Source organism: Orcinus orca, chromosome 3 (assembly GCF_937001465.1).
Source record: "Orcinus orca chromosome 3, mOrcOrc1.1, whole genome shotgun sequence".
In the NCBI taxonomy this organism is placed as follows: Eukaryota; Metazoa; Chordata; class Mammalia; order Artiodactyla; family Delphinidae; genus Orcinus; species Orcinus orca.
The window spans coordinates 67,602,319-67,623,059 of NC_064561.1; the positions used below are offsets into that span (position 1 = coordinate 67,602,319).

At 40.1% G+C, this 20,741-nt stretch overlaps 1 protein-coding gene and 1 pseudogene across 1 annotated transcript in view; one reads left to right on the plus strand and one right to left on the minus strand.

The window, feature by feature from the left end:
- Nucleotides 1-17,847, plus strand: part of LOC101286646 (transcription initiation factor TFIID subunit 7) — a 209,203-nt gene extending 191,356 nt beyond the window's left edge. Inside the window, exon 2 of the mRNA XM_004280254.4 lies at nucleotides 15,975-17,847. Within this exon, the coding sequence (XP_004280302.1) occupies nucleotides 16,234-17,283 (1,050 nt within the window). The 5' untranslated portion in view covers nucleotides 15,975-16,233 and the 3' untranslated portion in view covers nucleotides 17,284-17,847. The remainder of the gene's footprint in view (nucleotides 1-15,974) is intronic.
- On the minus strand, nucleotides 1,738-5,894 carry LOC125964115 (protocadherin beta-2-like; annotated as a pseudogene).
- Nucleotides 17,848-20,741: the final 2,894 nt, after the last annotated feature.

Sequence of the window (20,741 nt, forward strand, 5' to 3'; positions counted from 1 at the left end):
TGCACCAACAGGGAAGTCCCTAGTTTACATTTTAAAATCTATGACCAACCAAACTATTGGCTAAGAACATGAGGATTAGACATAGAAATAACTGAATTATGCCTAATAGGTTGCCAGCTTTAAAACATGTAACAATCTACTCTAAGAAGCAAAATATAGTAGTGGAATATATGTTTAAAAACTGTAATTTTTTAAAGTCCCCATTTGCAAGGAAGCCATATTCAAGGATTCAGGAAGATTTATTAAAAGTGTGGTAAGTTAGTTCACTAGTTTTAATGAGTGATATTTGAATATAGTTTAGTCTTTTAACAACTCTACATAAAAGTTTAAAGTTCATTTTCATCTCTTTGCCTTTCAGTATTAAAAACTAGATTAGAATATTAGTAAGAGATCAATCTGGAAATAATTCACAGTAATGAATTTGTCCATCCTTTAAAAGAAAAACTACTGGGAAATTATTATGAATGTAGAAAGTCATCATTTTTACCTAGTGCTGGACTTTCGGTTGGGGGAATTCCAAAAAGTGGCAAAGATACTTAGTACTATACATAGTGCCCTCTCTGTCATGTACTTAATAAAATATCCAGGTAAAGAAGTTTCTGAAAGTTGTCTTCAAATAAAAGGGTAAAAGGTTTCCAATAGCCAAGAAATAAAAGCAACTTTGAACCAAGAGTAAGGTATAATTTTTTCCTATCTTCAAATTTAATCCATATGATCTTTTCTGGCTTTACGAAACTCTGATCACTTCTCAACAATATGTGAATTCAGTGCATCTATCAACTAAGATATTATTAAGTATCTGTCTTCTTATGTCTGGGTCTAAATAACTCCCCGGTTATATAGTGCCTCCAATTTGAGTCCAAAATCATATACCATATTGGCCAAAAAAGAACTGGCCTCCATATTTTCTGTAGTTGAAAACTTCCCTGGTTCTCACATGAGCTGGAACTAAGCCAGCCAAATACAGAGAAGTCTTGATCAGAATTCTTTGCCTTTTCTCTGATCTTCATGAAAATTCAGCTAAGTATGAAAAGAAGAAAAAAACATCTGACCAAAGATTCAGATTCAATATCTCTATAAAGTACTTAATGAGTGAAAGGAAATACTGTCTTTCCCCTGATTACTAAAGGATTCATGTATTTGACTCTCATACATAAAATAACACCATTTTAATATGATTATAACTTTCTGTGTGATTGAAGACATGTCAGTATTAAATTTTTTTGGTTTTTTTTACAGTCATTAGGAGTTTTAAATTTTTCAGCTGTAATTGACATGTAACACTATATTGGCTTCAGGTGTGACAATGATTTGATATTTGTGCATATTGCAAATGATGACATAAGTCTAGTTAACAACATTCTTCTTCTCTTTTGAGAATTTTCAAAATCTTTGAGAAACTTCAGTTCTCTTTCTTCTAGTCATGAGTATTCAATTTCTGGAAAGTTCTATGCCTCTGGATGAGAAAATGCCTATGAGGAGAAATTTTATTTTTTCCTAATCAGATTTGTTAATTGGGGACTAAATATTATGTACTTTAAAATAAGGTTATTTTTTCTATTTCATTCAAACTAGACATAAAAATTGATGTTTGGTTGCTTCAAGAGTTTATTCTTAGTTGCAGTTAATTTAGACTTTCACAGTGATATTGCTCTCTCCCCTTTAGAACTTCCCATTCTTCTAATCTTCTTTTAGTTACTCTACAGGAGGTAGAATGCTGATGTGGTTGGGCAGTGTTTATCCCAGAAGGACCATACATAATCCTAAGTCATGTCAGGTTGAAATATGAAAGAGGGAACTAAGAGAGGAAACAAAGAAAATATTTCCTTCATATATCACCATATAAATGCCAAGTAGATATTAATTCTTTTAAAGTAGTATTGGATGGGAAACCACTTTTGCTATAAAGCATTTAGAGAACATATATACATGTACTTTCTTGAAATTTTTTTAAAATGGCCCTCAGGTTGATAATACTTACATCTCAGAAGTTAAAAAACAAATTGTCATTCCACCAGATGCTTATTAAATAATCTTTTCATGCCAAACGAAAAAGCACGATCAGTTGTTCAAAATGCCTATGTTTAATTTTTTTCTCAGTCATCCATCATAAATACACTTTAGGCAAATCTAAGAGTAATCTGACCTACATTTTTTGTCCATTTTTAGCCAATATAAGCATATACAGTGTTGAAATATTAATTGCAAATGTCAAAACAGAAAATGAAGTATATGTGTAAGTTTTATTTGAGTACTAAGCCCCTACAGGATGATACACCTTAAAATGGTACATATTAAAACATTTTTAGTTATCCACTTCATTAACCACAGACAAAGCTGCTTTAGGAGTAGTATAAAGAATATTACCTGACTATATTCAATAGGGTAAATTATTAATATTGGTGGTTCAGAACTCTCTCTACATTGCTTTGGATAGAATTTGAAATGACGACCTTAAAAAACCTATTTGAAATCATCATTAAAAGATAATGCATTTATTTTTACTCACCTATTAGAAAAAGAAAGAGGCATTAATACTGGATTGAAAAGGTAGGAAGCAGATGAAAAAAGAACATGCAGGGTTAACTAGACAGAAAGTAAAATCAAGATATAAACAAAATACTATATCAACTCAAGAGCCTTGACTTAAACCATTCGTAGCCAGACAACTTTCTGATTCTTCTATTAATGAAACCTACGCTATTCTTGCAATTGCCTTTTTGCACTAGTCCTGCCCAGTGTCTTGAACCAGACCACTAGGGAGAATCCGCTTCAAGAAGTTAAACTCATTTAACCCGGAGCCTCCCGTCAGACACACCTCATACTGGTAGCTCTGGGACAGGGTCCCCGTGCCGCTGACGTCCACCAGGTGGCCTGGAAAGTGGCCCTCGGGCACCGAGCAACGACTCACCGAGGCCGCCACGCCCCTCCTGCACAGCCGCACCGCGACGAACACCAGCACCGAGAAGACGAAGAGCGACGACACCGACGCCAAGGCGACCACCAGATAGACGGTGAGCAGGGTGGCCGGGGCCGCGTCCGCCGCTTCCGCTTCAGGGGCCGGCAGGTAGGGCCGCGAGAAGCCGTCCACCAGCAGCACGTACAGCGTGACGCTGGCCGAGAACGGAGGCTCGCCGTTGTCCTTGACCAGCACCACCAGCCTGTGCCTGGCCGCGTCGCGCTCGCTCAGCAGCCGGGCCGTGCGCACCTCGCCGTTGTGCGCCCACACGCCGAACAGGCCGGGCTCCGTGGCCTTGAGCAGCTGGTACGACAGCCAGGCGTTCTGGCCCGAGTCGCCGTCCACCGCCACCACCTTGGTCACCAGGTAACCCGCCTCGGCCGCCCTGGGCACCAGCTCGGTGCAGGGCGCCGAGGCGTTCTGCAGCGGGTACAGCACGAAGGGCGCGTTGTCGTTGTCGTCCACCACGAGCACGCGCACCAGCGCCTGGCTGCTGAGCGCGGGCGAGCCGCGGTCGGCGGCGCCCACGCGGAACTCGAACGCCCGCAGGGCCTCGTAGTCCAGAGACCTCAGGGCGAACAGGTGGCCGTTGTCCGGGTTGATGGACACCAGGGAGGCCAGGGGCACGTGCGCGTCGAGGGGCGGCAGCAGCGAGTAGGTGACCTGGGCGTTGGCGCCCGCGTCTCTGTCTGTGGCGCGGACGCTGCCAATGTGCAGGGCGGGGCTGTTGTTCTCGCGGACGGACAGGGTGTAGGAGGTCTGGGTGAAGGCGGGGGCGTTGTCGTTGACGTCGGACACCAGCATGGTTATGTTGTGCTGGGTTTTCAGTCTCGGTGTCCCCATATCTGTGACGGTGATGGTGATGTTATATTCGGATCTTGTCTCTCGGTCCAGGGCTGTGTTTGTGACTAAACTGTAAAAATTCTCAACAGAGGGTTTAAGAATGAAGGGAAGATCATTTTGGATGGAGCAAACCATCCTTCCATTGTCTCCAGAGTCAGGATCTGAAACGCTGAATACAGCAATTACAGTCTCCTGCAAGTTTTCTGGGATCTCAGTGATAAGCGTTGACATGGTCAGTTCCGGCGGGTTTTCATTCAAATCCATCACTTGGACAAACACCACACAACTGCCAGAAAGGCCCCCACCATCTGTCGCCTGAATATTTAATGTATAAGTCTGAATAGATTCAAAATCCAGTTCCTGTGTTAAAAGGAGTTCTCCCGATTTTGCATTTATTCCAAATGTTTTCCGAATATCCTCAGATGCTTGGGAAAGTACGTAAGATATTTCTCCATAGGTTCCAATATCTAAATCTCTGGCAGAGACAATGGCAACCTGGGATCCAATGGGGCTGTTTTCTAGGACATGCGCCTCATAGTGCAGCTTTGCAAACTCGGGGGCATTATCATTGATGTCTAAGACTTCAATGTGGATTAGGGCGGTCCCAGACCTGGGTGGAATTCCGCCATCCAGCGCTGTGACGGTTAATCTGATCTCAGGCTGTTCCTCTCTATCCAGTGCTTTGTCCAGCACCAGCTGTGGTAATATTGTGCCGTCGGCACTGTGTTGTAATTTAAGATGGAAGTGGGAATTGGGGCTGACTGTGTAACTTTGGAGACTGTTGCTTCCTACATCTAAGTCCTGGGCACGCTCTATTAGGAAAGTAGTTCCAGGAGTGATACTTTCTGAAATTTTCAATATTATTTCTTTGTCTAGGAAAACTGGAGAATGATCATTTATGTCCCTAATCCGTAGCTCAGCCTGGAAAAACTTCAAGGGATTTTCCAGTAACATCTGGAAAGGTAGTACACAGGGCTCGGTAGGGCCACACAGCTCCTCCCGGTCCAGTTTCTCACTTAACAACAAATCCCCGGTCTGCCTATCAAAATGCAAACGCATTTTTTTCCCTTTGGAAACGACCCCGGGGGGCCCGAGCAGCTAGATCATCTACCTCCAACCCCAAGTCTTTCAACAGATTGGCCACAAAGGAGCCACTGTCCATTTCCTCGGCCACTGAATAACGCCTAGGCTCAGAACCAGCCTGAGCTATGCCCAGCCAAACAAAGAATATCAAGACTTGCCTTTGTTTCAGAAAGCATTTCTTCCTCTCTCCTGCCTCCATCGCTCTCTCGTCTCCCAGCAAACTTGACCCAGCTCGGATTCACGTTGTCGCTGATCTATCTCCCAGTATCACTCAGACACTGGGATAGGTGGAGATGCCTATGGCCCTGATTTCCCGGAGCAACTGCCTTAGAAAGCCTCCTTTTCCTGCTTGCTTCTTTAGCAGAGCATCTGGCTAGAGGAGCGCAGACTGGTAGCTTTCTTCCTTCTACTTCTAATGCTGCAGCGCCACCCTGCGTCCTTTCCGAGTGTTTCTTTTTACCAAAACATTAAGGAAATCCCAATCCTTTCTTTCAGACTGATGGCAATCTAAATGGAATATTTTCAAGTAGTGTCTCTCAATGTACCGAAGTAAAAATAATTCCATATTAACTAAAATCCAGTCCCTAATAACTTTTTAAAATTATCCTTCCATTATCCTCCCCCAGTTTTCTTCAACTTAAATAAGACTTCTATTCACTCTTGAATTCCTTTTATAAATGCACTTATTTTCTTAACCACTTGACATAAGGAATGTCTTAGAAAATTTGTTTTTAAACCAAGTTTTATGATTGTATTGGTGTTACATCTGTTTATTCTAGAACAGTGCCCTGTATTTTATTGATATTGAATTTTTTGAAGTGTCCAGATCAGTTTTCTTATAGGTAAACAAAAGATAAAAATAGCTAAGGCATTGGTACTTGTGACTATAAATTAACAATTAGCTATGCTTCAGAAGAAAAGAAAACACTACTGAAGATAGAGCAATAAAACAACAACTATAGCATTATTCAGAAAGGGGGTGTTTCCTCTGCTTTCTACCCAGAGCCCAAAAGGCAAGAATGCCAACGGTCATAGCTGTCTCCACATACTATCTTGATTTTAGCTTCAAAAAAACTAATTTAATTGGAGATAAGGTGATGTTAAAGAGATGTATCTCCCGTCTCTCTGTCTTGCATTAGGTTGGCAGAATATCGGGATTTTTTTTTTTTTTTTACATTCAATGGAAAGAAAATTCTGGAAGGAAGGACCAAGGCATTTTCTTTTTATCCCAGAGTTCTGAGATAATCCTTAAAGAGGTGAAGTCTTCTTCTGGAAGTACTTGTAGGACGAGCAGGTAAGTGCCAACATCACCAATTTTATGGAATTGTCATCCAACATCTTTTACATGAAGAAAGGTATTTCTGAAACTATTTCCTATGTAAATTGCCTGAATGTTTGCCATGTAGCCATGAAGTTGCCTGGTAATTTTCTTGCAGTGGATGTTTATAATGCACAGATATGAGTGGTATTTAAAATGTGTGGTGAGTACGCACCAGAGATTGGAGAATTCAGTGAGACTGGAAAATTCAGTGAGCCTGGAGAATTCTGTGAACAGCTCCTTAATATACTGAGATTAAATCTTGAGCAGGCTTTGACAACCACGTTGCTGAGGAGCATGCATCTCAAAGGTTGTCACTGATTGTCACGATCTGGACCTTAGGAGGTCTGAGACTAGTGTTGATACCTACCATTTTCTTCTGTGAGAGTTAAACTTACCATAGCTTGTTCTTCATCCAGTGATTTTCCCCCAAGAATGGGCAAATTACTCACCCCACTATTGCATCGCATATTATTGTGAAATTAAACTCCCTGTGTGGTTTCCAATGGTGGAAAATTCGACCAAATCTCATGTACATCCCCATGCACATTCTGAAACATTCACAAGAATTTTTCAAAGGGGCAACATCTCAGATTCATAGATTTTTCTCAGAAAACAAAAAAGTTTACAGGTAATACTTGGAAATGTATAGTTTCTATAGGTCTGGCTTCCTATTCGGGAGGAAAGGCTCTTCTGTGGGTGTATCTACAATATTCTTTGATCTCTTAATAGTTTAGATCCACCCACAGAAGAGCCTTTCCTCACGAATCTTTGGTCAGTTTGGAAACCACCTTGCTCAGGTCTGTCCGCCCGCCGCTACGAAGACACTCCCCTTTCCGCTGCGAGGCCAAATCTCCAGGAACCGGCTATAAAAAGCAGCCTTCCTTTTCCTGGACTGCTTACGCTACGCCCAGGAAGAAAAGGAAAACTCACCACTTGCCTTTTTCTGCTGGATTTTCTCTCAGTTTCCAGCATAGCCTCTTTGACTGCGTTGTCTTTAATGAAAGAAGCCTTCGGAAGTCTTCCAGTAGGGATAACATCAACATATATCTAGTTCCCATTTGCTTGAAGAAAGGTCTAAAATCTCAGCTTGCTGCCGACGCTTTCCAAGACGCGTCAACCCCCAGCCCCTCTCAGTTTTGTCTTTTGTAAAATGGAGTCTGTGGCAAGCGCCTGGCTCCACCTCCATTTTTAGCCTGCAGCGCCGCCAGGCGTCTGAACTGAAAACCTGGTTTGTACAGCGCTTTCCCTCAGAAACTGTCAAAAAACAACAACAACAAAAACAAAAAAGTGTTCGTGTCACGTGGTCTAGTGGCACAATTCTTACCTCCTGATAGTATAAATTACTTCTCCGACTTTTGGTTTAGCTAATTACAATTTTTAATTAGTATACGGCTTTATTATCAGCCAGCTGTACAATTTCTTTTGAGAGTAATTTGAATCTGATTTCTTCCATTTTAGACAGGCCAGTCGTTTGGCTGTACATTCATTGAGTTTTTAAATTCATCAGCAGGTGTTTATTACACACAGACTAATTTCAGGCACTGTGAAAGGCATTAGGGATATAAAATGGAATAAAGCCTGGTACTTACACCCCAAGAGGTTACAGCCTAGAAGTAAAGTAAAGCGATAATTACTGTAGTGAGTCATAAGTGCTAAGACAGAGATTTGCACAGGCACTCTGAAGTACTCAAAAGGAATATTTAAGCAAGAACAGAAATGGGGTATCAGGAAAGATTCTCAGAGGAGGTGAGGTTCGAGGTAAGTTGAATTTTATGGTACCAACTTAAAAAGAAACCCATTGAAATAGTTTTCGACTGCAGATAAAGTATTTCTGATTTTACAGGAAAGAAGATTTATTCAAATGATGGAAACATCATGGCTTATTTGGGATACAGTCTTTTACTCAGTCAACATCACAGAGTACTGTATGACGTGTTGTGGGGTGACAACTAACTAAAAGACTAGGGCTGGGCCCTTGTTTCCTATTTCAATTTGCTCATCTATCTAATACTCAACTTAAAGGAGAGTCCTAAGCGTGAGTATGTGCGTGTATGAGTGGCTTGTTCTGTTAACAATATCTTTAGGAGATATTTTTGAGTGGTGATTAAGAGCACAGACTTTTATGTCAGGAAATATTCAAGTACTGGCTCTGCTACATCGTATATGTAAGTTAGGAAAATTTTTTACTCTCTCCAGACTTCAGTTTCCTCATCTGAAGGAAAAAAAAAAAAACAACGGATGTAAGGATGGTACCTACTTCATGAATTTGTAAGAACTAAGTGAAACAATGCTTATGAAATAGTCAGCCTAGTGCTTGGAACATCATAGTGTTTCATAAGTGCTAGCTATTTTAAGTGGTGATACAGTGAAAACAAGGAACTTATCTACATAGTTTGGTTTACTCCTACCAACAAATGTAAGTCTAAATGACTCCCTTCGTGGTTGGTGGGAATGTAAATTGGTGCAGCCACTACGGAAAAGAGTATGGAGGTTCCTCAAAAAAAGAACTATCATATGATCCAGCAATTCCACTTATGGGTATATATCTGAAGGAAATGAAATCACTATCTCGAAGAAATATTTGCACCCCTATGTTCATTGTAGCATTATTCATAATAGCCAAGACATGGAAGAAACCTAAGTGTTCATGCATGGATGAATAAAGAAAATGTGGTGTGTATATATACATGGTAATTATGTCAGAAAAAGGATATGTTAACTGACCTTACTGTGGTAAACATCTTGCAGCAGAAAGGGGAATATTAGAGTAGTGGCAAGAGGACAGACCCAAGCAGGGTGGTTTACAAAGAAACCAAAGAATATCTTAGATCCACCCACAGAAGAGCCTTTGGTTCCAAAGGGAAGGCAGATGTATAGAAGCGCTACATTTCCAAGTATTACTTGTAGACTTCCTTTCTGTATTCTGAGAAAAATCTATGAATCTGAGATGTTCTCCCTTTGAAAAATTCTTCTAGAGTACCAGAATGTACATGAGGAAGTGCATGAGATTTGCGTGAATATTCCATCATTGGAAACTACACAATCAGTTCAATTTCCGTTTTGTTGTTGTAATTATGGTGACAATATTGAGCTCTCCTCTCATAGCAACTTTCTATTATTGAAGTATAGTTGATTTACACTATCATGTTAGTTTCAGGTGTACAGCAAAGTGATATAGATATATATACATACATATATATATATTCTTTTTCAGATTCATTTTCATTATAGGTTATTATAAGATATTGAATATAGCTCCCTGTGCTATATAGTAAATCCTTGTTGTTTATCTGTTTTATATATAATATTGTATATCTGTTACTCCAAACTCCTATTTTATCTCCTCCCCCTTCCCCTTGAGTAACCATAATTTGGTTTTCTGTCTGTGAGTCTTTCTAATTTGTAAACAAGTTTATTTGTATTATTTCTTATATTCCATATATAAGCGATACCAAGATAATATTTGTCTTTCTTGGTCTGACTGACTTCACTTTCTATGATAATCTCTAAGTCCATCCATGTTGCTGCAAATGGCATTATTTCATTCTTTTACATGGCTGAGTAACATTCTTTTTGTATATGTACACCACATCTTTATCCATTCATCTGTTGATGGACATTTCCATTGTTTCCATGTTTTGGCGATTGTGAGTAGTGCTGCTATGAACGTAGGGGTGCGTGTATCTCTTTGAATTATAGTTTTGTCTGGATGTATGACCAGCAGTGGAACTGCAGGATCATATGGTAATTCTAGCTGTACTTTCTTGAGGAACCTGCCTACTGTTTTTTATAGTGGCTGCAACAATTTATATTCCCCCCCACAGTGTAAGAGGGTTACCTTTTCTCCACACCCTCTCCAGCATTTATTTCTAGACTTTTTAATGATGGCGATTCTGACCCGTGTGAGGTGGTACCTCAATGTACTTTTGATTTGCATTTCTCTACTAATCAGTGATGTTGAGCATCTTTTCATGTGTCTATAGGCCATGCAGCAGGATAAGTCTTGGGTTCTGAGTCCGGAGGCCGGCCGTGGAGCCCTTACTCTCTGTTGTAATGCATTAAGGATTTTAGCACACACTGCTTTTTATTTTTAATTCTCTGCTTCTATTTTTATGCTTGCCTCTCCACTTCTCTTTGCCATCTGGAGTCAAAGCTGAACCACGTCGATAAGAGCCTTGCACTATATCCAAGAGTTTTTCCTCCAGATTTAATCTGGTCTGTTACTGCGAAGAACTAGGCAGGAAGTCTCCTGGGTTTCAGGACTTTCACTCCTTGAGAGAAGGTCTAAAGACTTGGTTGAGCTTAAACATTTTTGGCAAGAATACTTCATTGGTGATTCTGTGTGCTTTATATTCTCTCACATGTGCTGTTTTGTTTTATTTTTATACGGTTGGACCTCAAGTTCACAGAATTGGATTATGATAAACTGTCATCATTAGTCCATACCTGACCTGAATTGTTTGTTTACTTACCTATCCAGTATCATTTAGCTGTATATCTATATATGTAGTTATCTATCGAAATAGTAATAAGAATTTGTGAACACAGCACCTCCCCACAAATGCCAGGACCTTGGTAGTAATATACATCTGATTGTACAAATGGTCCCTCCTACCACTCCCTGGACCCAGCAGATCAAGGTAATTATCATCCTGAATTCTATGTGCATCATTCTTTGCTCCTCTGAATTTTTTTTCTGTATTATATGTTACTCCCACATATATATTTTTCTAGTTATTTTAAATTTTATAGTAAGGGTAAAATACTGTATGTGATACTTTGGTACTTAGTTTTCTCTAATATTTATTTTTAAAATCCAATCATCTTGTGTTCCTGTAATTCATTTATTTAGATTACTGTAAAACATTCCATTCTGTGAGTATGCCGTAGCTTATTCATTCAGTTGATAGGCATATGGATTGTTTCCTGATTTTTGCTCCTGTTGCCCACTGTCAATATAAACATTCTTATATATACCTCCTGATGCAAATGTGCAAGAATTTCTTTTGGGTATATAACTAGGAATAGGAATTCTGGAACTCGCAAGTATTTATCTAGGAGTAATCGTTATATTTAATAGCTAATATTCAACTATTTGGCAAAGTAGTTGTACTGATTTTTACATGCACTTGCAATATATAGGCCTGAATCTCTTGTATCCACATGCTTTCCAACACTTGGCATTGTCAGGCTTTTAAATTTTTGTCAAACAATAAAATCTACCTTGGTTTTGATGTATATTTCTCTAATTACAGCAAAAGAACATCTCTTTGTGCATCTATTGGTTATATTGGTTATATTGGCATCTATTGGTTTCTTCTGTGAAATGTTTGTTCCTGTCTTTTACCATTTTTCTATTGTTATTTTTATTTATATTGGTTTGTAGGAGTTCTTTATATATCCTTGGTATTAATTCCGTGTCAGTGTGTATATGTGAGCATCCTCTCCTGGTTTGTACCTTTTCACATCTTTAAGATGTCTATTGATAAATGAATTTCCTTGATTTTATTACAAATGTATTAATCTTTTATTCTACAGTCAGTGTCTTTTTAAAGAAATTATTTCTAGCCCAAGGTCTAAAATCCATTAACCTGTATTTTCCACTAAGAGCTTGGACGTTGTTTTGGGTTTTGTTTTTGTTTTTGACATTTGAGTCTTAGAACCATTTGAAGTTGATTTTTAAATTAAGACCCAATTTAATCTTTTTCTCTTTGGATAACCATTTTTAACTGAACACTTCACCTTTTCGCATTGATCTGTGTTATGGACTGAATGTTTGCGCCCCACCCCTAGTTCATATATTGAAGCCCTAGCCCCCACTGTGATGGTGTTAGGAGGAGGGGCCTTTGGGCAGTAATTAGGTTTAGATAAAGTCATGAGGGTGGAGACCATGATGGGATTAGTGTCTTTATAAGAAGAAGAAGAAATATCAGAGCTGCTTCTTTACACCATGTATACATACACGGTGTATGTATCTGTACATGGTGTATGTATACGTACGTGATGTATGTATACGTACATGGTGAGGAGGCTGCAGCCTGCAAGCCAGGAAGAAGACCATCATTAAGAAACCAGCTGCTACATAGACAATGGACTTGAGGACACGGGGAAGGGGAAGCTGGGACGAAGTGAGAGAGTGGCATGGACATATATACACTACCAAATGTAAAATAGATAGCTAGTGGGAAGCAGCCACATAGCAAAGGGAGATCAGCTCGGCGCTTTGTGTCCACCTAGAGGGGTGGGATAGGGAGGGTGGGAGGGAGGGAGACGCAAGAGGGAAGAGATATGGGGATATATGTATATGTATAGCTGATTCACTTTGTCATAAAGCAGAAACTAACACACCATTGTAAAGCAATTATACTCCAATAAAGGTGTTAAAAAATTAAAGAAAATTAAAAATTCATTTCCCTGGGGTTTGCCTGGCAGTGTAGTGGTTAAGAATCTGCCTGCCAATGCAGGGGACACGGGTTCGAGCCCTGGTCCTGGAAGATCCCACATGCGCGGAGCAATAAGCCCGTGAGCCACAACTACTGAGCCTACGTGCTGCAACTACTGAAGCCCGCGCACCTAGAGCCCGTGCTCTGCAACAAGAGAAGCCACCGCAATGAGAACTTCACGCAATGCAACGAAGAGTAGCCCCCGCTCGCTCCAACTAGAGAAAGCCGGCGCGCAGCAACAGAGACCCAATGCAGCCAAAAATAAAATAAATAAATAAAATTCAGTTTCCCAGTCAAAACAACAAGAACAACAACTGGATTTATCAATAAGCATTAAGGTAATGGTGATGTGGCAGTGCCCTTAGCTTTAAGATCAGTGTAACTACCCCTCAAAAAATAGCATTCAGAAAATGTATTAAACTCAAAAACAGAAAATATGTTTCAGGATTGAAGGAGGTAGATACTTCAGGGGACACTTCAGTTGATCCTTTTAATTAACTCTGACAACCTTCCATTTCAGGGTTTAATAACTAAACTACACCATAATTTTGGCAAATCTGAATTGCCCGGAATTTATCTCAAGTTATTTTCTGTGACAAAGAAATTTGAGCATCATAAAACTCATAGGCAATTAAAATGCAAAGCAATATTTGGATTATTTTCATGTATAAGCATGGCCTCACATTTTATAGGGTTAAATAAAGCATTATGCAAAGGCTAGCATGCTAAACTCATATCTATGAAGTAAGTAAAATCAGGTACAATTAAGGGACAAGCACATTGGAAAAACTTCTTCAAAAAGAGGAAATAGATCATCCTGGAAATTACAATGCATCAGCTAACGTTCTTCATTACATTACAGAACAAAGAACTAAAATACAGTTATGTAGAAGAGCATAATTTTCCTTCAAACTTAACATAAAAAACCAGACTGGTACCAAACCATTTAAATTCCACCCCATGACACACGGTAGCACAGTCTACGAAACAAAAGGGGTCACATTCACACACGCTATTTGCAAACTTCTGGCCTCATAACAATTGGCACGGTCCGTGACTGGAGAGGAAATGTATATATAAAGTGGCTCTATCTCATTTTAAGGCGACACAGAATGTATTTTCTGACAAATTATTATAGGATTTAGATTGTATTTATGTTCTTTGTGGATGGATCAATTGTTTCATTCAATTAGCAAATATTTTTTATCTCCCACGTTTTGATACTAGGCACTGGGACCGGATGAACATGATATTAGACTCCTGATTATCATGGAGCTTCCAATCTTAGGTAAGGGAAACAATAAGTACATAAAGAAATAAAGTGAATTTTCTAAATGTTAATCACATTTTAAGTGAATTCTCTAAAAGTTACATGCAGGTGTTGATATATTAGAATAGAAATTGAAATTTTAATGACCTCGATAGTCTACCAAATTGATCCTATTAATAAATAAATGGAAATGAATAGGAATAAGTGGAAACTGTTACACAGTTAGACTGAAGTACTATAAATACATGTTGAAGAATACTTGACCACCTAAAGAAGAGGCAAGCAGAAAAGTTATCCAAACAGTAGAGGTGGATTTTTTAAAATTCCAAACTAATTTAAAAATTACTGGCAAATGAGTAGAAGGAAGTAATACTTCCATTATATTCTACTTTAATCAGACTATTCGTCTTTCAGCCAACTGTCCTAAATGAACGTGGGCCTCCAGAAGAACACGACCTTCTCTGTTTACATTTATATCTACGTCAAACACATTAAAAAGAGGAATCACTACTCAGCCATAAAAAGGAACGAAATTGGGTCATCTATAGAGACGTGGATGGATCTAGAGACTCAGAGTGAAGTCAGAAAGAGAAAAACAAATATCGTATATTAACGCATATATGTGGAACCTAGAAAAATGGTACAGATGAACCGGTTTGCAGGGCAGAAATTGAGACACAGATGCAGACAACAAACGTATGGACACCAAGGGGGGGAAGTGGCAGGGGAGGGGAAGGCGGGGATGAACTGGGAGATTGGGATTGACATGTATACACTAATATGTATAAAATGGATGACTAATAAGAACTTGCTGTATAAAAAAATAAATGAACTAAAATAAAAAAAGAGGAATCATCCTTGTTCCCTCACGGGGTCTTCAAAACAGAAACAGACCGAGTCACGGGCCCCCTACAGCCATCTTCATAATCAACAAACACAGACTAAGAATTATAGTGGGCTGCACGTCCTCACTCCACTGACTTGGGTACTTTAAAATCCACGGTATGGTTAGTTATGAGTTTTTTTATCGGCTCCAGATTGAATATAGCTTGTGGAGATGCCGAGATATTTCCAGAAACAAAAACCACTTTCGCACGGACGCCCTATCTCCGGCAATCACGCGGAAGCCTAGGAGGTACCCGGCCCCACAGAGATCCGGTAAAAGCCCTGACTTAGCAGAGGCGGACGGGACAATCTATGTCCTTTTTATAACCGTTTTCTCTAAATTCTTGTGAACCTACAACTTTTTTTTTTTTTTTTTCGGTAAGCGGGCCCGTTACTGTTTTGGCTTCTCCCGTTAGGGAGTACAGAGCTCCAGACGCGCAGGCCCAGCGGCCGTGGCACGCGGGATTCTCGCGGACCGGGGCACGAACCCGTGACTCCTGCATCGGCAAGCGGACGCCCAACCGCTGCGCCAACAGGGAAGCGCTAAATCAACCGCTCTTTACGAAACATAATCTTCATCCCGTTAAGGCCATATTCTCGCGAGACGACAAGACACGCCGGAGCGCGTATTCGGGCGTTGCGACTGCGCGCGCTGGGGCAGCCCGCACTTCCGCCCGAGGCGTGTTGCGACTCACAGCAGCTTCCCGTCCCGTGTGGTGACGTAGCTGTCTTTTCTCGGCTAGGTCGGCCGTTAACGGACGGAGGTCCGCTGAGCTGCGGAGTTGCAGAATCTGGCGTTTGGAGCTGCGGTTGTTGGCGAGATTTCGCGTTGCCCGTCCTCAGCCATTTCACCGATAATCAGCGGATCGCTTTGCCAAGTGCCGGGAAGAACGAAGGAATTCGGAAGCAGACGCTCGGCTCCCGGCCACCTTGCTCTGAGTGGCTTCCTTTTCCGCTCGCGCCTGTCCGGAGAAACTGGACTTATAATCGTCACTGGATTGTAAGTACCAGAGGCGAAGAGAGCTCACTACGCCCCGCTTTTTGCGTATCTTTCTTCCGGGACAGTTTGTGGATTGGGAGTATCTGCTGAGCCTTATTTTCTGTGCCGAACATCATTCCGTAGGAGCCGCCATTTGCTTTCCCTGCGTTGTCCTGCAGCGGCATCTAGAGGTTGGAACTTGGCATTGCAGCTGACAGATTTAAATGGACCTGAGTAAGGCAATGCGTCAGTAACGACTGGTATTGTTACAGCATATTTAGAAAGACTTGGGGCTTAATTCAGAATAGACGCTTAGTTGCTCTTCTATCCAGAACTGTTTGTAATTAAAGACTTCGATTTATAAAGAACTGGTCTTTCTGTTGAAATAGCTGAAATTTTTCAGTGCAACAAGTGGTTATTAGAGAAAAAGTGAGTCACAAAGAAATAAAGATGAGTAAGAGCAAAGATGATGCTCCTCACGAACTAGAGAGCCAGTTTATCTTACGCCTACCTCTGGAGTATGCCTCTACCGTGAGGCGGGCGGTACAGTCTGGTCATGTCAACCTGAAGGACAGACTGACAATTGAGTTACACCCTGATGGGCGTCATGGAATTGTCAGCGTGGACCAGGTCCCATTGGCGTCAAAATTGGTAGATCTGCCATGTGTTATGGAAAGTTTGAAAACCATTGATAAAAAAACCTTTTACAAGACAGCTGATGTCTCTCAGATGCTTGTCGCTACAGTTGACGGTGATCTCTATCCTCCTGTTGAGGAACCAGTTGCCACTGCTGATCCCAAAGCAAGCAAGAAAAAGGATAAGGACAAAGAGAAAAAGTTTGTATGGAACCATGGAATTACTCTGCCTCTAAAAAATGTCAGAAAGAGAAGGTTCCGTAAGACAGCAAAGAAGAAGTATATTGAGTCTCCAGATGTGGAAAAAGAAGTAAAGCGGTTGCTGAGCACAGATGCTGAAGCAGTCAGTACCCGTTGGGAAATAATTGCTGAAGATGAAACAAAAGAAGCAGAAAACCAAGGCCTTGATATCTCTTCCCCAGGCATGTCTGGCCACAGGCAGGGCCGTGACTCATTAGAACATGATGAGCTTCGGGAGATATTCAATGACCTTAGCAGCAGCAGTGAAGATGAAGATGAGACACAGCATCAAGATGAAGAAGATATAAACATCATTGACACTGAGGAAGATCTGGAAAGGCAGCTACAGGACAAGCTAAATGAGTCAGATGAACACCAGCAAGAAGACGAGGGAACTAATCAGCTGGTTATGGGAATTCAGAAACAGATTGATAACATGAAAGGCAAGCTCCAAGAGACCCAGGACAGGGCAAAGCGACAGGAGGATCTCATCCTGAAAGTGGAAAACCTGGCTCTCAAGAACAGATTTCAGGCTGTGCTGGATGAACTGAAACAAAAGGAAGACCGAGAAAAGGAGCAGCTCAGCTCTTTGCAAGAAGAGCTAGAATCACTCCTAGAGAAGTGAGGAGAGTTTTGATACTTAATTTCATTCCTGACAGTGGTCAGCCTTGAAAGAAAAACTTTGTTTTCATCACCTGGACTAGATAGTAAAACTTTGTAGTAGTTCCCAATTTCCTCCACTGCCTTCTATTGGATTTGTCTTGTAGACAAATATAACTGTGAATTTCTATCTCATTTGTCTTTTTTTTTTTTTTTTTTTCATTTGTCTTTTGGAACCACTTTGGTGGGTGTTTGTCCTGTAGTAAGTAGGAATGTATAGACAGATAAATGTAGGGAAGTTGTAGGATTAGTGGAGTGAACAGTTCAGTTTAGTAATTAACCACAGCTTCACTGCAGGACTTTGCTGCTGTTTCTCTGTTTACCAGAAGCTGCCATTGCTACTCTGTGATGCCATCTGAGATAAATTAGTAGAGTCTAGTTTGGTGGCAGTGAAGTTTGTTTACATATGTTTTCCCATGCTGTAGCTATTGTCCCAGTTATTCAAAGCAGTTTTCCACGTTTTGCATTGCAAATCATTTCATAAAGTTGTTTTCACAATAAATAAAAGCAAGTAATTTTCACCTTATAATGTGTCTTGCTCTTTTAGGGGTAGTGGGTATCAGATCCTCTTCTGAAGTGGTTTCTTTATGGGGTTTAAGGGACTGACCAATTGGATTCTGTTTTGTAGGAAAAGAAGCAGTTACGTTAGAATTTAAGAAAAAGAGGAACAGCAGAGGCAAAGAAATGGGGAAATGTCATCTTTGCATTATGTTTCCAATCCACCTGCTCCATTTGGAGGTCAGGAGATAAAGAACGTTCCTAAACGATCCTAAATTCTTTTCTTTCAGCCTGATCTCACCACATTCTCTCACTATTTTCAATCCTGAGCTTATTTACATTTTTTTCAAGGAGTTTAATTACTACTCTTTCTCTGTAATAGTCTATTGGCATAAATACTATTACGCATCTATCATACCAAAGTCTAAGTTACCTGTTGCTCATGTCCTCACTAGGCTGTAAATTCACTGAGATTACGTACTTTGCCTTGTTAGTCACTGTAAACTTACTAAAGAAGAGTAGAGATTAAAATCACAAGGTCAGGAGATGTGGTGCCTGTGTTTGTATCCTATTTCAGTGACCTAGTTGAGATTGATCTTGGGCAAGTAAATTAATCTGTTGGTTTCAGTTTCCTCATCTCTAAAATGGAGGTGATAATATTACCTACCTGGGGGCCCTTGAGTTGTTGGCTATTGAGTTGATACATATAAGGACTTAGAACAATTCCTAGAATAAAAGCAAACTATTATTGCCTATTTACTAGGGTCTGAACGTACAGGGATCAAAAATTTGATTTAAAGCCTGATTGAAATGGTAGAAAAGTGTATAAAGAAACAGCTGCTTTAAATGGGGTTGACTGATTTCAAATTAAAGAATCATTCTAAAAGTTTATAAATTACAACAGAAACAAAGTTTGCTTCAAATACATCCGCAGCGTAAACAAACTGAGTCAGTTTACTACTGTAGCTTTGGTTTTTATTTGATTCATTTACGGCTTGGTCTTGCATAAATATTAAAACCTACATAATGAAGAGTAATTATGTGTTATGTAAACTTCAAAAGAGAAAACCTTAAGAAGATTGGGATCCATTTCCCTTCATGTAAATCCAGAGTTACCAAAAAAGACTCACTTTTCTCATAGCTCCCTTGCCTGATGAGTGTGATGTATAGGTGGGCTACGGTTTTCAATATTTCTGAGTTCATGAATGGAAGTTGAATTTTTTAAATTAGTGTTTTACAATATTATAAGAAAAAACTCACTAAAAATTTTAAGCAATGCAGAAATTTTACAAATTCTAAATTTTATTCACTCCCCTATTGCCGGTCACTTAGGCTGTTCCATTTTAAATTTGCTATTACACAGAATGCTGCAATAAGCATGTCAGTGTGCTCTCTGTTTTGCATTATTTCTATAGATTAGGTAAATGGGATCTTTATGTTCACATCTAAATGTCATAAAGCCTGACGTTTTGAATTTGTAGATCAAATGTTTGAGACAAAAAATTTGGACAAATTGTGACCAATCATGCCTCTGAAGGACTGTCTTCAACTCTGCTTAAACTTTTATTACCTGGTAAGAACTGTGTGAAAACACAGACTAGGAAGACTGCTCACCACACAGCAGGTATATTGGCCTTCTTTCTGTATTTCAAACGCCCAGCTCTTTCACACTACAGAGCTCTACTTATATTACACTTATATTTCCCTTTTCCTGAAACAGTCTCCAGATAGTCTCATGGCTAGCTTTTTGTTACTCAGCCCTCAGCTCAAACCTTACTTTCTCTGGTAATCCTATCTGGCTACTCCATCTGATTGCTAGGGAACATGTGATGTGGGTGTGCATCGTCACTGAAAATTTGGAAGTTCCTTTGCCATTGTTTTCCATGTATGCGTGGGAGTACATGTGCTCCAAGTGCAGCTGTTTAAATATATTTCATGGAACTTGAGATCTGTGTATTATTGCACAGCTATGTCTGATAATTCAACGAAATTACAGACGATTTCCCTATTAATGCCCTCATGATCCCTGGCGCTGATTACTAACTTGGTTTCTCCAGAACATATACATATATGAATTTAATGCAAAAGCAGTTGATGATTTATTGTAGTATCCAGCATCTCTTGTGTTTGTAAAAACAGTATGTGCTTTTAAAAAACAAACAACCATAGGTAATTAATGGACAGTTTTAAAAAACCAAAACAGTTTTTAAAAACCCTCAAATGTGAGGGACTTCCCTGGTGGTGCAGTGGTTAATCCACCTGCCAATGCAGGGGACACAGGTTTGAGCCCTGGTCCGGGAAGATACCACATGCTGTGGAGCACCTAAGCCCATGTGCCACAACTACTGAGCCTGTTCTCTAGAGCCCGTGAGCCACAACTACTGAGCCTGCATGCCACAACTACTGAAGCCCGTGCATCTAGAGCCCATGCTCTGCAACAACGGAAGCCAGCGCAATGAGAAGCCTGTGCACCGCAACGAAGAGTATCCCCCGCTCGCGGCAACTAGAGAAAGCCTGAGCACAGCAACAAAGACCCAATGCAGCCAAAAATAAATAAAATTAATTTTTAAAAAACCATCAAATGTGATACGAAATTTTAAAAATTTTAAAAATTAAAAAAATTTTTTTCTAGTTTAAAATGGCACATTGTTCTCATGAATTTCTTTTCTCTGTCAGATAGCCTGCTAATATAGTAACCCCCAAGGGCAAGGAAAATAGGAGATGAGACAACAGTGGATGAGAGATGTCAATGTTTTCAGAAGGCCAAAGCAGATGAAGAAACGATAAATTCATAGATCACAGAAAGTTACATGCTAAATGTCTGCAAGGAGGTACACCAAGGAGAAACAAACCCACGCACTTGATATAGACACTGAGGCTCAGTTTTTGCAGGCAGTTTCCAAGGAAGAGGGAAGGTGTGAGGCT